At 35.2% G+C, this 15,532-nt stretch overlaps 4 protein-coding genes across 5 annotated transcripts; 3 read left to right on the top strand and 1 right to left on the bottom strand.

The window, feature by feature from the left end:
* Positions 1-1,244: 1,244 nt before the first annotated feature.
* On the top strand, positions 1,245-4,978 carry LOC149732107 (uncharacterized). The gene has a single exon (XM_089882757.1). The coding sequence runs from the start codon at positions 1,627-1,629 to the stop codon at positions 4,309-4,311; it is 2,685 nt and encodes an 894-aa protein (XP_089738883.1). The 5' UTR covers positions 1,245-1,626; the 3' UTR covers positions 4,312-4,978.
* On the top strand, positions 4,939-7,780 carry LOC149732106 (synaptobrevin homolog YKT6-like). Of its 2 annotated transcripts, none has more exons than XM_089882795.1 (6): positions 4,939-5,102; positions 5,296-5,479; positions 6,479-6,537; positions 6,600-6,711; positions 7,030-7,131; positions 7,631-7,780. In XM_089882795.1, exons 1-6 carry the CDS (start codon positions 4,996-4,998, stop codon positions 7,709-7,711), a joined length of 645 nt encoding a protein of 214 aa, XP_089738921.1. In that variant the 5' UTR covers positions 4,939-4,995; the 3' UTR covers positions 7,712-7,780. The 2 variants fall into 2 exon arrangements, with proteins under 2 accessions (XP_089738921.1, XP_089738922.1); XM_089882796.1 differs by having other exon boundaries at positions 7,252-7,780.
* A 261-nt stretch (positions 7,781-8,041) lies between these two features.
* Positions 8,042-8,389, bottom strand: LOC149732105 (proteasome assembly chaperone 4-like). The gene has a single exon (XM_089883103.1). The coding sequence runs from the start codon at positions 8,387-8,389 to the stop codon at positions 8,042-8,044; it is 348 nt and encodes a 115-aa protein (XP_089739229.1).
* Positions 8,390-8,806: 417 nt separating this feature from the next.
* Positions 8,807-14,697, top strand: LOC149732104 (large ribosomal subunit protein uL2m-like). Its single transcript, XM_089882789.1, has 6 exons — positions 8,807-9,146; positions 9,850-9,977; positions 10,208-10,352; positions 14,008-14,168; positions 14,286-14,421; positions 14,551-14,697. The coding sequence occupies exons 1-6, from the start codon at positions 8,852-8,854 to the stop codon at positions 14,664-14,666; spliced, it is 981 nt and encodes a 326-aa protein (XP_089738915.1). The 5' UTR covers positions 8,807-8,851; the 3' UTR covers positions 14,667-14,697.
* Positions 14,698-15,532: the final 835 nt, after the last annotated feature.

The raw sequence follows: 15,532 nt of genomic DNA, 5'->3' as shown, positions 1-15,532 counted from the left end.
CCGAGTAGTCCAACCCATTGTTACGTAAAAGACAAATTGAACGGCAATTTGGGTTCAAAATAACACAGTAGGTATAGGGAAAATGCATGTTTTTCGGTAAATTAGAGAAAAACTTGAGTCTAAAAACAAATTTAAAGGTTGAAAAGTGTAAAAAACAAGTGTTATTTGTTTTCTGTATCAAAAAAAGTCAAAAAATGGAATTAGAAGCGGTTGATTTGTGACATTTTAGTCATTTAATGGGGGTAAATTTATACGTTTTTTCAAAAAAATGTTTGGTAATGTAAATAGAAGCTGTTTTACGCCTTTCCACAAAAAGAAATCGCAAATAAAACTCAACAAGTTCGTTTAAATTCATTGCGAAAGTCACCGCTTTTGCTCTATTTTGAACACACAAAGACGGCAGTTGGACTACTCGGTGTTTTTACGACTCTGGGATATACAGGCTTTGAATGAATGAATGAATGAATGAATGAATAAATGAATGAATGAAATTTATTTCGTCCCTTTGGTCACGTTAAGGAAAAAACAAGAGAGTTGTCAAAAGCGAAAAGACAGGTAGTAATGATAAAACAACAGTTGTTAAAACACGCCTATTGACAAAAAAAAAGAAATAATGTTTAGCAATGATACAACTTATTGGGTACGGTATAAGAATGATAGCTTACTTGGGTAAGCAGTTTTTTCCTGTATCCAAAGCCGTGGCAATGTGGTTAGTGCACCTGCCTCTAACCCAGACCATGACCCACTTAACGCACGACTTATGAATACACGTAAACTGCTTAGAAAATAAGACCCACCAAGTATTATTCATGGTTACATGTAAGCTGACACCAGGGTGTATGAAACATCCATGTTATAACGGTTGTCATTTTTCTACTAAGACAACCTATCAGTGACCATTGGGTTGAAGCAATTGCCGTTAGGTATCTTGCCCATAGACACATACGCCCGCAATGTTAGCATCAATGAGCCCATATACCCTCTGGGTTAAAGGTAGGCGCTTTAACCAGCTGTGCAACGGTCATACTATCTTTAATTCGGTCCCAACGTAAGTGGAATATAAAACCTCGCGTAGATTTAAAACAGCTCTTATACTGTTGAGACTTTGAAAGTTTAAGATAGTAAATCCGCTAGTCATTTTGACTTTCCTTATAACGATACGTGCCCATTAACTAAGGCTCAGCTCTCCTTTTAAATATTATGTACGCACGTGATGACGTCATACCGTGATCACATATATGTGTTGGAAAACAGAAACAACAAAGACGCGTAGAAATGTTGATACTAAGTATTTAGTATTAGAAGTATCTGTACAATTATTATAGTTCGTAAAGCAGTTTTAGTTAAAATAAGATTGTGGTGAATATAAAATCAGACCGAAACAATTAACAAAACACGCATGGCGATGACGTAAATCAGACCGAAACCAATTAACAAAACACACGACGATGATATTATTTTCCCGACTAAAGCTCGGGTATATACTACTATACCAGTAAGATGGTTCTGTTCTATATATTCTATGGTACGGTGTATATATTAACATCTTCTATAATTAATTGTATTTAAGCTAATTTTTTATATATTTTAGCACTAACAATATTACCAGGTGTACAACACATTAGGATGGCTTCATTTGTTGGAACAGTTAGGGGTGGTCTGACAACCATAACTGTTGCTTTGCTAATTGTAATGTTTTGTAATTATTTAAATAGTCAATTTCGACCGAATGAGCTTCATGTACTGTCAGCGAAACGGGAGTGGGATCTGTTTCTTGATAGCGGGCTCCTCTCTGAAAAACAAACCTCTAGTACACAGGACAGTTTTATTCAATCAGATTTTGTCATCAAAAAAATATCTGACTTGGTTTCTGTGGATACAACGCCCAAGTCAAGAAAACAAGAGGAGGTTGTTGGGTTTAACAAACAAGATGATTTATCTGGCAATTTTACATTTGTGTTAAACGAATTAATGGCGGCCATCCAAGTTCATAACTTCTACACAAGCTTGTGGGGTTGTAATGCTCTTCAGCATCCTCAGGTGAAAGATGTTCTCTATGAGACAAAGCATAACTTCGCATACATAGCGGAGATAAAAGATTTGGTGATAGTCCAAATTGCTAAAGCAGACGTAGATGAGCTGATAACAGCTAAATGCGGTTCTTCTGATGCTGATAATAGTAAAAATGACCTAGACCGATGTTTTTTATTAAAGAACAAAAAGATTCTTCAAGAAGCTGTTGTTTTGATGCAAATTTCACATCGAAATATTGCAAACTTGATTGGCCTATGTGTGGAGCGTACAGAAAAAAGTAAACGTCCTGTTTTATCTTCAGCTGGTGTGGTATTGATGAAAGAGTTTGGGACTCCCGTCAAAATGGAACAATTAAAATTGTCATCTTGGATGGACAGATTAAAGATATGTTATGACCTGATGAACTTAGTCCACCACTTTTCCAATGTTCCTGTTGGAAGCATAAGGCTGGAAAGTTGGAGTCCAAGTAACTTTGTTGTCACCCAGCAAGGAATTATTAAGCTGACAAATTTTGACCAAAGCCTAACACGGAATGAACCATTTTGCCAATCTGATAATGATTGTTTAGTGAATGGTATTAGTTGTCGCATTAGTTGCCAAGCCAACCGATGTGTTGGTTACAACAGCAAGAAAAATCTGTATGAAGTAAATAAGTCGTTTTTGTCCCAATTACTTAGACACAATGTACCAGCTGAGCATTCAGATATGATATTTAACACCATATTGGCGGGTGTTAACTCCTTAAAACTCACGGCCAAGGAAGTAGCATCCGCTATGCAAGTGATACTTCCTCATTCTCCACCATCATTCAAACTCATTAATTCAATTAAGAATGAGAAATATAACGATAATCCAGCGATTCTTAGCATGAAGAAACTGCCTGATGGGTCACAGGTTGATTCTTGGGAAAACCATGAGTCACAAGTTTCCATCAACGAAGTTCCTGGCCAGTTTAACCAGGCCAATATGATTGAAAAGCAAATGCGTGTACTACAGCCTGAACAACCACAACAGAATGGAAATGCACCTGATGATTTTCATAAGATTGATGATGCTGATTTTCCAGGTCGTTATGATTATTACTGTCCAAGAAGTAAAGCCGAGTGGGGGTGTGTTATGTCACTTAAAACAGTGGATGAGGCGAGACAAAAATGTCTGGATGATCCGAAATGCAAAGCATTTGTTACAATACCACATCTCAGAAAAGAAGGGTGGATTATAGCAATCCTGAAATCAGATAACTCGCAACCTGTTGACCATGCCGGCACCACTGTGTATATCCGTATAGGGGGCACAGGTGGTAAAAGTGACTTTAGATTGGCAGGACCTGTTCCAACTGTGCAAAAGAATGTAATTCGTGAGGATTGTTTAAGGGACATCATTGAAGCGCAGGTGGCAACTAGGAGTCATTACGAAAATGCATTGATGTCATCTCTGGGTTGGAAAGACTTTTCTGAACAGCAGTTCCAGGATATTATACAAAAGAGCCGAGTTGAAGACGCTTCCACATTTAAACCTGCACGAGGGAAGTTGGCCAATGGTGGACAAATGAATATTAATCTTAATTATGAATCTTCAGTAAGACCAGCACTATTTCTTGCCAAAGCTGGCCCAGAAGAATTTCATGCTGTGCAGATGGCAGTATATAATCTTGACCGAACTTTAGGTTTGTATAAAACTGGTGTTTCTTGTGAAAGACGACTGGATGAAACGGAGTTAGCTAAGGCCGGTTTTCCAGTTGACCTTGGAGGAAACCGGTTTGATAATTTCAGACCCTTGAAACAACCTGATAACTCATTAACTGGAGTTATTGTGCCGAAAATTGAATCCCGTATCACTGTGGAGCATTACATCTCTGTACCTCGTCTTACCAGCATTACCAGTGCCGTAACTCCATTCAGCAGAAAACAATGGGATGACTTGGAGTATTTGTTGCTAGGATTTTTAGCAGCTGTCCCGGTCCCAACTAAAGGACATCAGAGCATAAAGGGCCACTTGGTGCATGTAAAAACTGATGAAGCATTCTCTCATAACAACAATGAATATTTATCTTTTCTTTACAATTGCCAATTTCCTGCTCATGTAATAGAAACGCTGCAGTTTAGTGGATCTCATAATTGTGACCTGGCAGGTGAAATTACTCCCCCAGGAGGGGATGTTTATCACAAAGTGAAAGGTATACTGGATCAAAATGTGGATCAGCTGTTACAACTTGTTGATCAATGCATTAACAAGTTTGGAGAATCTCTTGTGCTGTACAACTCTGTACTTAAGTAAATAAACCTGGTTAAAGGATACTATAATCATGTTTTACGAACATTATGCAGTTACCTTTTTGTTGTTATATTTATGCTATCTCAGTGCCAGTATATTAGGAGTCAATATATTATGTAATCTGTGTATAGGTGGTTTAGGTACAAACATTATTAGCCCACTTCAATTTATATAATTGTGACTTGCCAGTTTGATAATTTCTAAACACTTATTTTTAAAGCCCATTCAAAATAGGCCTAATTAACAAATCTGTAGTTTTGCTTTAACATTATTGTCATGTTTTTTCTCCCATATTTCATGTTTTCCCTTGGACTTAATTTTTATTAATTACATTCTAATTTTTTATACTCCGTTGTTTTTGTGGTGGCTGTGTATTTTTTGTACAACTTTCATATTAGCAGGCAGCTGTAACTTGTAAGCACCTGTGCTGTAAATATTGGTGCACCTAATTAAAATGAACTTATATTTTTAAAATCATCTTTCATCTAACAAATCTATTTTCTTTGTATGAATTTGGCATTTTTATTCTTTGTATGAATGTCAATTACCTTACAGCACATAAAACTCTAGTTTATGTCAAACAAACCAAGTAGTGAACTTGTACTGGTTATATTGTACTTATTATCTTCATCTATTTATGCACTTCCCATGACATTTTATTCTCTGTAGATTGCCTGGCTATATATCATGGTTAAACTGTTTTCATTATCACTCTTCTACAAAGGAGAGTCCTGCGTCATTCCTCTCATAGCAGAATATGATACAGATTCATTTTCCTTCTTTCAAAGAAAAAGGTAAACAAAAAGTTTGAATTTATTGTAATAGTTCTTAATTTTAATGTATTATGTATTTGACTAATCTTTACTTGGCAATTTAGAATATTAAAGAACAACATATCATCAGAAATGCTTTCATAGGCTTACCAATGTATAACAGCAACATTTTACTCTTGGCTACCCTTATTTATGAGGCTTAATTCTTTTTCAGTGTGCAGGAATTTCTATCTTTTACATCGAAAATAATTACTGAGAGAACTCATCCTGGTATGAGACAGTCTGTAAAAGAGCAAGAGCATTTGTGTCATGTTTATGTTCGAGAAGATCGTCTTGCGGCTGTATTAATATCAGATGAAGACTATCCACGTAGAGTGGCATTCACTGTGTTAACAAAAGTTTGTATAATGCCTTAATATAAAAATTATTTATTTCTATTTATTTTATCAGAGATAGATTTACAAGTTACAGTAATAATTGAGTAAAAGCTACATAGCATTCGAGTGCTTATTAGTATTAAGTTCAAAGCAGCCACCTATACATTTTTAATTCTCAAAAGATACTGGGTTTGAAGCTGTCAACATTATGGCTGTGTGTGCGTCATTGCTTGGAAAGAGCTTCTCATTTTTTTAAGCCAGTTGTCACTAATGGATTTTCTAAATTATACATAAAATAGTAAATACACACACAACTTTACATATGCAGTAACTTGTAAGTGGGCTCACAAAAAAACTAAACACCTGTATTCAGTGGAGCAGCTAAAAAAAATAAGGGGGTTTAATCACAAAATTGGCTGCGCCGCTGCCTGTATTCTAACTTAAAGGGGCATACCAGTGAAAAGTAAAGATTTGTTTATATATGAATAGAGATGTGTGATCTAGCTAAAGGTACCATCAAAAAAATGTGACGAAAAGTACCATTAAAGTTTTCTAAAATAATACAGCTTTTAAAAAAATCGCGTGAAAATCATAATAAAAGTTTGTGATTTACATTTTATATATTCTTAAAGAAGCAGCATTCATTACACCAAATCAGAAATAGAATTTGATTTTTCTTCTGTATTTTAGAAACTATAAACGATCAAAATGGAGTGAAATTAATAATGGAAAATCCAATACATTGCGCCACTGCAATTTTTTTACTCCAACAGTTGAATTTTTGGTTTTAAAACTCATTTTTTTCAAAAGCTGTTTCATATATTTAAACTTTGATGGTAGCTTTAGATCACATTTGGGAATATCTATCAATACACAAATTTTGATTTTTCGTTGATATGCCCCTTTAAGAAGTTCTCCTACCACATAAGGATAAATAAGTGACATTTATCATTACTCTTAATATTTTATAACAAAACAAAGCTGTAGCTGCATGCACTTGACATTTTTTATTTTCTACAGGTATGCGAAGACTTTGCCAAGAAATTTCCACCATCAGAATTAAATAATCCTGCCCCTATGTAATGTACTTAATACATGTATACATAGCACCTGTCTAGTCTAACCATTAACTTTATTACAGGAATATTCAGTTTGAGGGTGTGAGAGAAATGTTGTGCAAATATCAGAATCCTAAAGAAGCTGACTCTATGAGCAGAGTACAAGCTGAACTAGATGAAACTAAAATTGTATTGGTAAGACGGAAATGCAGCATTTGAATAGTTTTTATAGGAAACTGCCTGTTTTTCCCAATAGCCGTCATTGCTTGTGTTTTGTAAAACTTTCATTAAGACCAATTGAAAGCCCCATGTCGACAAAGAAAAAATGTCTTTTTGTACTGAGTACATTTTTTATAATTTACATTTTCTATTTTATGTTGTGTATTACCAGCGGTGTTAAGGTGGCCTTGCAGTTGGAACGTTTATAGGAGTTTGAAGATCTTCATTTTATTCTTTTAAAATATATATTTGGGATAGCGGTTAGTTAGTACTAATTTATATTCAACTGTTTAGCATGGGACAATGGAGTCATTGTTACAACGAGGGGAAAAACTAGATGACTTGGTGGCAAAATCTGACCAGTTAAGCTCCCAATCAAAAATGTTTTATAAACAGGTCAGTTGTTTCTGCAGTATATAAATCTTTTAACATTTCATTTATCTTCAAAGATTATGTGAATACTTGCACCATTGTTCTAAGTAAATACCACTTAATTTTGTTTTTAATTTTAAATAGGCCAAGAAAGCAAACTCCTGGTGTTGTTCTATTCAATGAGGGAGGATTTTTTTACAAGAATAATAAAAAAACTAAGCTGAAGTCCTTCACATGCTAAATGAATGTTTATTTTACAACAGATTTTTTTCTTTTTTGGGCTTTCTTGTTAGTTTAATATTAATATATATTTATATATGTTCTTCCCAAATTACGTCTTGCTTGTCGTATGAATTATGTTTTTTCAATGTGCAAAATGCTTTACTTCACTTAAACTAGTTATTCTGTCTTTTCTGATGTTTTTTTTAAAGCTATAACACTGATAAGGTATCTTATGTTGTAAAGAAAAGTAGTGCTATATCAAGTGGCCATTGGCCAGTTTTACCAAGATTTGTTTTTACAGATAAAGATACACATGAAACATGACAAACATTTATGGAAAAAATGTACAATAGCTTATCGTGCGAACTTTCATTTAGTATAATTTTAAGGGTTATTTCCATTTTTTAATTAGAACATGGTTCACTTCATCAAATAAAAAGAAATAACAGTATTTAAAAAGATTACATTGTAAGAAAACTTTTAACATTGCACAGATTCTGTTTGATGTACAGAACCAATCCTAACTGTTAAAACATAACTGAATGTTCAGTTTTAGCCAGAATTTTAATACTAGGTAGTTTCACCCATGACCACATAATACAATGAATATGCATGCAAACATATTAATCAAGTAAAACGCCTATTTGTCACTGAATCTGAAACCTACACAGTACAGGAAAATGCAGTTTGTGTTATCACGTAATAGTTTTGGTCATGTTTTATTTTTTATTAAATCATTGTAAAGACGTTTTTCCACTTGTGTTTGAAGAATATTATCTCCTTCTGGAAGGTTGTAACTGACAAATACTTGCTTCCCAGTTTTTTTGCAAAGTCGACTGGCAATCATTGAAGCTGTGGACGACGAATTGTCACCAAATATGTTTTGGGCAGTGGTGCCGTTCTCGTATTTGTTCTCCATTGCGATTGCAAGATTTGGCATTGAAATAGTTTCTGGGTTGACCCAGAGAACGAAACTGTCTTTTAGGTCAAGAACGTGTACGTTTATCAACTGCTCATCGAGGGTATACTGTAAATGTCGAAACTGTAAGGAACAGTCCATTATCTTGGACTGGCCAAAAATTCAATTACGCTATTCTTATATAAAACGATATCTTGTTTTGCTTGTTATAATCTTTTACACTATCACAGAACAGAAATAGGGCGAGAAAAACGCTTAGCGTGTAAACTGTGTTTCCGCTATGCAAAAGTAAGCGTTGTCAACACACATTTGCATTAAGTAATGCATCATAGGATAATAAAAAAACATTTCAAGCAATGTATTTTACCATATTGTTGTCAGATAAAAAATGTTGACCAGTATGATTGTAAATTGTCACAGCTGATTATGTAATGTTAGAATCGAAATAATTAAAGGAAGCACTGAGAGGGAAATCCCCGATTTTACATGCTTAGCTTTTAAAGAAGTTTTAACTTCCAAGATATGTATAGAAAGGCAACTTTGTTACCCTTTTGTTAACTGTCTACTTTAATTTGATTTACAGATGTATTGTAAACTATAAATATGTTTACCCAAACGGTAAAGCTAGTAACACAAAAGTTGCCCACCGTTTCTTCTTCATTAACTTTCAACGTAAGAAATCTACGAACGTTACCATGCGCTAATTCGAAGTTAAATTTGAACATTTTTGGACCACCAGCGAATTTACCAACAGAAAAACACTATCATACATCCACTGCTTTAAACGGAAGATATGGACACAGATTAGTAAAGCTATGGGAGCAACCTGAATATACAACCAAGCCATTGAAAGTTTATAGAACCGGTGGACGTTTACCAACTTCAAGATTTGGATCAGGTACATTTTATTTGTTTCAAATGTGAAAGTTACCGTAAATATACTAATATATTTATCACTTAGGAATATGGGGAAATGTTGTACTGCTCTCTTTAGTTTTTCTATACATGGAGCTATACAGAGAAGACGGAAATTTTTTTTCTGCTTGGAGGCGATGACAAATTCGTTTCTCTATTCTATGGGAAGCAGTTAGTTTCACGGTTTATACACATAAGATATAAACCCCTAACCCCTAACCCTGACCCCTAACTCCAAACTTGTGCTAATCAAACAAAAAAAACTTGAAAAAAATAAAAAAGTATTCCACTGTGCGGGACTCAAACCCGATAAAAATGAAACAAAGAGAGTATACGACCGCACACAAACCGTTACACCACAGACTCGACGACAGTAAACAGAATGAAAGAGCGTATATAACCAACCTAATGTGGAAAATATGTTTTTACTAGTGTTTTATATTTTTATAAAGGTATTATTATTTAATTAATTTGTTTTACACTTATTAACACTTTGTAGTACTGTTTTGTTCATTTTTCCGTATTTTTTAATTTAAATAATTACCGACACCTAGCGGAAAAAGTTTTCCGTCTTCTCTGTATAGTCCCATGTTTTTTCTATAGTGCCATCGCCATGTATATTTATCAAGGTATTAGGTTTGATTCAAACAAATGGTAGTATCATAATTTTCTTTGTTAATTTGTAGATGAAAAGGTACCAGGCAAAAAATGGACATCAAAAATTGGGGGAGGTTTACCAAGGCAGTGGTATTGGGTGGATAATAATAGACTGACTTTTGAAGAAGTGAAAAATGAAGTTATTTTTCAGGAAAGGGTAAATCTAAAATTACACCACTATGTTTTATTAGGTTTGCGATACTGGGGTACTTGGGTACACAACCCATTGTTCTATTTCAATCAAGAATTTAACTGTGGATGAGCGGTGTATCTTCATCCTGATATTAAAATAGTTAAACTCACTGGATTCCACTGAAACACCAATATAATTTTGCAATAAATTGCTTTGTTGTACGATTTAAATTTCAGTTCTGAAGACGTTTTCAGATTCTTAAAGTGATGGAAGACGACAATAGATCCGGACACATTGCACTTGTTGCTGGTCCGTTAAAACAAAGATGGATACTTGCCACTGAAACTATGAAACCTGGACAGCTTATCACTAACTGTGCAACGGAATTACCGGGAGGAAGTTGGTTTAAGTTTATTATTCGCTTGATTGATCTAGTGCAGGGGCGGGCAACTTCTCCAGTCGGTGGGCCTGATATGGGAAAAATAAAATAATTGGCTAGCCGGATTCATGAATCGATGCATTAATCGCGTATTGCAAAAAAAAAACAGGGTAGGAGCACGCTGAGTAATATGCAAGAATAAAGCAGACGCGTCGTAAAATAAACACGTCTTGAACCTCAATGTCTCAGAAGTAACACTGCTGTATGGACATAGTAGGGATTCACACGTGGATTCATTGCATCATAATAGCGATTGTTTGACCTGGCAATTGATTACGACCATAGGCGCTGAATGCGGGCCTGCAAGGCCTGCGGGCAGGCCCTCACAAATACCAGGGTACTCCCGCAGGCCCTGGAATTTTAATGCGTGCGTCATGTTTATTGCCTTTCTTACGCAAACTTATAGATCATATTCGCGCTGATAATACTAGAATAACTCGATAGGATCATTGATATTTTCATTAAAGTAGTAAATAATAAAAATCCAACATTTATAAATGTTCCAGACCGCAGTTCTAACGGAGACGTCAGTCAAGGTACGTTTCGGTTGCCTGGCAACTTATCGTGCGATAAAAGCATTTGTGTCTGTGACGTAACAACATTCGGTTCTTGGTAGTTTCAGAATTTTTACAAGGTTAAAATAAATTCGGCTCAATGTTTGGTTTAATAAATATTTCAACATGTCCAGTAAACGCATTTCAAGTACCCCACCGGATTTTCAATAGAATTACCCCGCCGTCCAAATTGCCGTCACAATAAAACGTATAAGAGGTTGTCATGTAGCCAGAACCCAAAAAAGGGGTCGGTCTAAAACCTGTCGTCATATTTAAATGCTGCGTTATCAGGATCGTTTATCAGTATCGGCGTATCGTTAAGCCTACAGTTGTTAATACATTCTTGAAGTAATAAAGTCGATCTTTACCAAAGTTTTCCTCAACCACGCATAATCCTTTGTTACGATATAGTGACGATTCACCCTTTGATTATTTGCGTCATAATAGCATTTAATGGGTCGATTATTGACGTCACAATGCCAATTGAGGCGTTCATTATCAGCATTCCAGGAGATAACAAACTGAATGTTCTACGAATCTACGTTCACGATGGAGACTGTTTTAACCCAAATTCACGTGAACACATGCGTTAGTTTTCTACTTAAAACAGATTGCAACGAAATACATAGCTAGCGCCATTATATACAATTTCCCTCTGTTGTACCGCGACCGTATCAGAACTAAATAACATATATAATACATTAATACTATAGTGACAAAAGGTCTGTATTAAACACAATTTAAAATTAACTGTCTTATCATTTAAATCTTTTTTGCATGGCGGATGCCGTTGGATTTAATTTTCTACTTACAGTTAGCTGCCAACGTAATAAAAGAGAACGAAATGTCCTTGCGTATATTACAGAACTCACTCCTCTCGCAAAAGTTAAATCAAACGTAATGGTTAACCCACGAAACAGGCAAAGCCTATATTGGCAAACACATAAAAACGTTTGTAAAACGTTTGTAAAACGTTTTTAATAATACGATATACAAACGTTTTAATAAAAACGATTTACAAACGTTTTTAATAAAGCGATTTACAAACGTTTTATACAAAGACCCCACAAACACAAGATTTATAAAAAAAATAACATGTAATGTTCAACAGCAGCACAAAACTTTCGTGATGTTATATTTATATTGGATGGCGTCTCAGTATTTTAGGCTCGTTGTCTAATAGCGATCGGAGGGAATTACTTTATTTCTTTTGTTTTAAAACTGCACGGACGATTCTATAGCTTGAAATATAGCTTAAAAGACACAAACAGTTTGCCAACAGTGCATTTTGTTGTTGTTGTTGGTGGCTAAAATATTATTGGTACTATGACGCAAATATTTGGCATACCCTGGCATTTTAAAAGTTCTCCGCCTATGATTACGACATAATAGCAATTTACACGTTGATTATTTAAAAGGGCCTAAACACACTCAAATGTACATCGCTTTAATAGATAGAGTGTGTTTTTTCTAATTCCAACGACACCTTACTTGTTTTAATCGGTTCTTTATAACCAAAGATATTCCAGCTCAAACACCGTGAAATTCATAAAACTGATTTGAAAGTTGCGTGGCGAAAAAATTGAGAAGTGTACTACCCACGTGACAAATCACATCACAAAATTGTTGAAGCGTGGCCGCTCTCATTCAGAAACACTGAGAAAGGCGAGAGGCAATGTTTTTAGCGAAAAACGAAAGAACAAAAAAAACGCAGGTTTCGCTTTTACGAATGAATCAGTCACGTGACTAGTACGTTCCTACGTCACAATCACGAAGCTCGTAGTAAAAAAAGGATAGCGCTAGAGATCACTGTTTGAGGACGAATATCTACGCCTATACTGGACCAATTTTAATAAGCAAAGTATTTTTGGAATCAATAAAACCGTCGCTTTATGAATTTACCATAAAAAATAAAAGTGACGTGGGGTGTGTTTAGGCCCTTTAAATAATAGCAGCGGTTGTCCCCTTGAATATTTAACCTGCAAGTGCTTGAAAATAGGTTGGATCTTTGCCTTACTTTCACGTATGTGCATTAAAGTATAGATAATTTGCAAAAAATACTTCGTACACGCGTAAAGTAATGCCTCGATTTAAAAAACTTACTGACAGCAAGGATAGCATAGCTATCTCATAGGAAAAATAATTTATTCAAAACATGTCTTCAGTTTTATTACATTTGAAATAATTTATAGAAATACCCATCCGTTGCAACACACTTCCAACTAAAAATGAGTTAATCGCCAGCCTCACTTCCAAGATCTCAAACTTTATGCCGCCATGCGTTTCTGACGTCACATGGACGAAGTGCGTTCAGCTTGTATGCACAGGAAATAAAAGCGTTTTGCCTTTCCCAATCAAGATTATTGCCAAATAACAAATATCTGCCGATTATAACAACTTTAAAACCTAAATAAAAGGTCATTATACCTGGCGCAAATATAAACCGCTTTTCGGCAGAAAGTCGTAGTTAATATAGAATATAGTAGGGTGGGGGAAGATGGGACACCTTTTTATCCTATTTTCTCGTCACATTTGGTAGCAAACAAAGAAAATTCAAATAATTATAGAACTGTATCCTCACGACTCCCATATACCGTTGTTAATTGTTTAAAACACGATATAAATATTTGGTTATTACGTTCTAAAGGTGTCCCATCTTTCCCCACCCTACTATATTTATTTTTAATAAGGGTACCCTGGATTGTCACAAGTGAGGCGCCTATGGGCCGCGGGCCACATTATCATGTAAGACCGAAAACTGTCTGCGGACCGCTTAAAATCGCGTCGCGGGCCGGATTTGGCTCGCGGGCTGTAAGTTACCCGTCCCTGATCTAGTGTCAACTGTCAAGGCTGTTACCTTGGTAATAAGTTTTTGTTAAGTGCAAAATGGGCAAATTATTTTTTATAAACTATTTGTATTTAAAACGATGTATTGCCACTAATCATTTTTAATTATATGAAATATAAGGTCATTTCTGCTATATTTTTTAATCCTTTAATAGTACTAAATCTTCTGGGATCTACATTGCCCCTAATAAATGCTTTCCATCAAATTAAACAGCTGAGTTTAAAGATGGGGATGCTTATCCTGTGGGACTTATACCAGTTGGAACAAAGATTTGCTCATTAGAATTCCGTCCAGGAAAGGGTGCCCAGATCGCAAGATCTGCAGGTGCTTACTGCACTGTATCACGCAAAACCAATACTAACACTGTAGTCCAGGTTTGAAAACAAAATTTACTCTTTAGGTATTTTAAAAATGTATAGAGATTAGTAAAGTTAAAAATAATAATATATAAAACCTTTGTTCGTCGTTTAAATTACGGTTTATCCTTCTAGATGCCTTCCAAACGAGAAATTATGATCAGTTCAAGTTGTGTGGCAGTTATTGGCCGTGTATCAAATGTAGGTCATGATGATGTTAAATGGGGTTCGCCACAAAGGTTAAGGGAGTATGGGCTCCGTCCTAAGTCAGGTTGGTGTAGATATATGAAATGGAAACATACTTTTTTTAGCATAGAAGAAATCATTTTTATTTCATAGACGTACTATTTATGACTTTGTATGACATTAAATCCGCAAGTATCTAATTTTATATTTAAAGGTCGCCCCAATATAAAACGTGATGGTCGGTTTGGACGAAAAATCAAACCACCCAAGCATACAATTGTAATTGGAGACAAAGCATTGCACCAAAGAACTACAGACTTTAATGAATAGGCTCCAATAAATTTGTTTGTTTTGTACCACATCTGTGGGTTATTTTTTTCATTCATTCTAGCATATGACTTGGTGGTTAGATTCCAGGGAGTAACGTTAAATTATTTATGTTGTATATGTCTGCACAGTTTCATATACACTTTCAACAGATAAACGAAGTTGATGACAGGCTAGGCACATTAGTTATGCTTTACTTTAATATTGTGATTCATTTTGGTATTTTCCAATATATTTATAATCTAAATTGCCTAAAATAATTTGTTATGACTGCTCAAACACTCCAGAAGTTTTATGGCACCATACAGAAGTATTTAAACAGTTTTGATATATTATGAATGAATGTATGTAACTTATTTATCCTGGTCGTTATATAGCACAGGTATACTCCGGTGCCGTGGATAGTGGTTAGCGCGCCTGCCTGTAACCCAGAGGTAATGGGTTCAAGGCTCGACGCTGCTACCATTGTGGACGTATGTGTCCTTGGGCAAGACACTTAACGGCAATTGCTCCAACCCAGTGGTTACTAATGGGTTGTCCAAATTATCAGACATACATAAAAAAAAGAAGAAAAAATCCAAAAAAAATAATTACCTACAAAGTATCATACATGGTAACTCGTAAGCTGACACGAGGTGTTAAACCCGTGTGATAACGACTGTCATATTCCGGCCACGCGAGGATAAAGTAAGTTACATTCATTCATTCATTCTCTTTTGTGCCGACTTTCCCAGTTGCCTCCTATGTAACTTTGTGTTTTTTATTACTTATGGTATGTAAATTAGGCAAGTCGTAAAGTTTTACGTCTTTGGAGCAATGGAAGTGCTACTGAGTTAGGTAAAATAAGCAGAAGCCTATAATGGCGGCAT

Source organism: Ciona robusta, chromosome 8, assembly GCF_009617815.1.
Source record: "Ciona robusta chromosome 8, ASM961781v2".
In the NCBI taxonomy this organism is placed as follows: Eukaryota; Metazoa; Chordata; class Ascidiacea; order Phlebobranchia; family Cionidae; genus Ciona; species Ciona robusta.
The sequence above is the reverse complement of the archived record's forward strand: the minus strand, read 5'-3'. Positions and strand labels throughout refer to the sequence as shown.

Bases quoted from the DNA above. Each gene is read 5' to 3' on its own strand.
- LOC149732105 (XM_089883103.1), bottom strand. From the start codon at position 8,389: ATGGACTGTTCCTTACAGTTTCGACATTTACAGTATACCCTCGATGAG.
- LOC149732106 (XM_089882795.1), top strand. From the start codon at position 4,996: ATGGTTAAACTGTTTTCATTATCACTCTTCTACAAAGGAGAGTCCTGC. The intron at 5,480-6,478 runs GTTTGTATAATG...TATTTTCTACAG, and splicing joins CATTCACTGTGTTAACAAAA to GTATGCGAAGACTTTGCCAA. The intron at 7,132-7,630 runs GTCAGTTGTTTC...TTGTTTTTACAG, and splicing joins CAAAAATGTTTTATAAACAG to ATAAAGATACACATGAAACA.
- LOC149732107 (XM_089882757.1), top strand. From the start codon at position 1,627: ATGGCTTCATTTGTTGGAACAGTTAGGGGTGGTCTGACAACCATAACT.
- LOC149732104 (XM_089882789.1), top strand. From the start codon at position 8,852: ATGTTTACCCAAACGGTAAAGCTAGTAACACAAAAGTTGCCCACCGTT. The intron at 10,353-14,007 runs GTTGGTTTAAGT...CAAATTAAACAG, and splicing joins AACGGAATTACCGGGAGGAA to CTGAGTTTAAAGATGGGGAT. The intron at 14,422-14,550 runs GTTGGTGTAGAT...TTATATTTAAAG, and splicing joins TGGGCTCCGTCCTAAGTCAG to GTCGCCCCAATATAAAACGT.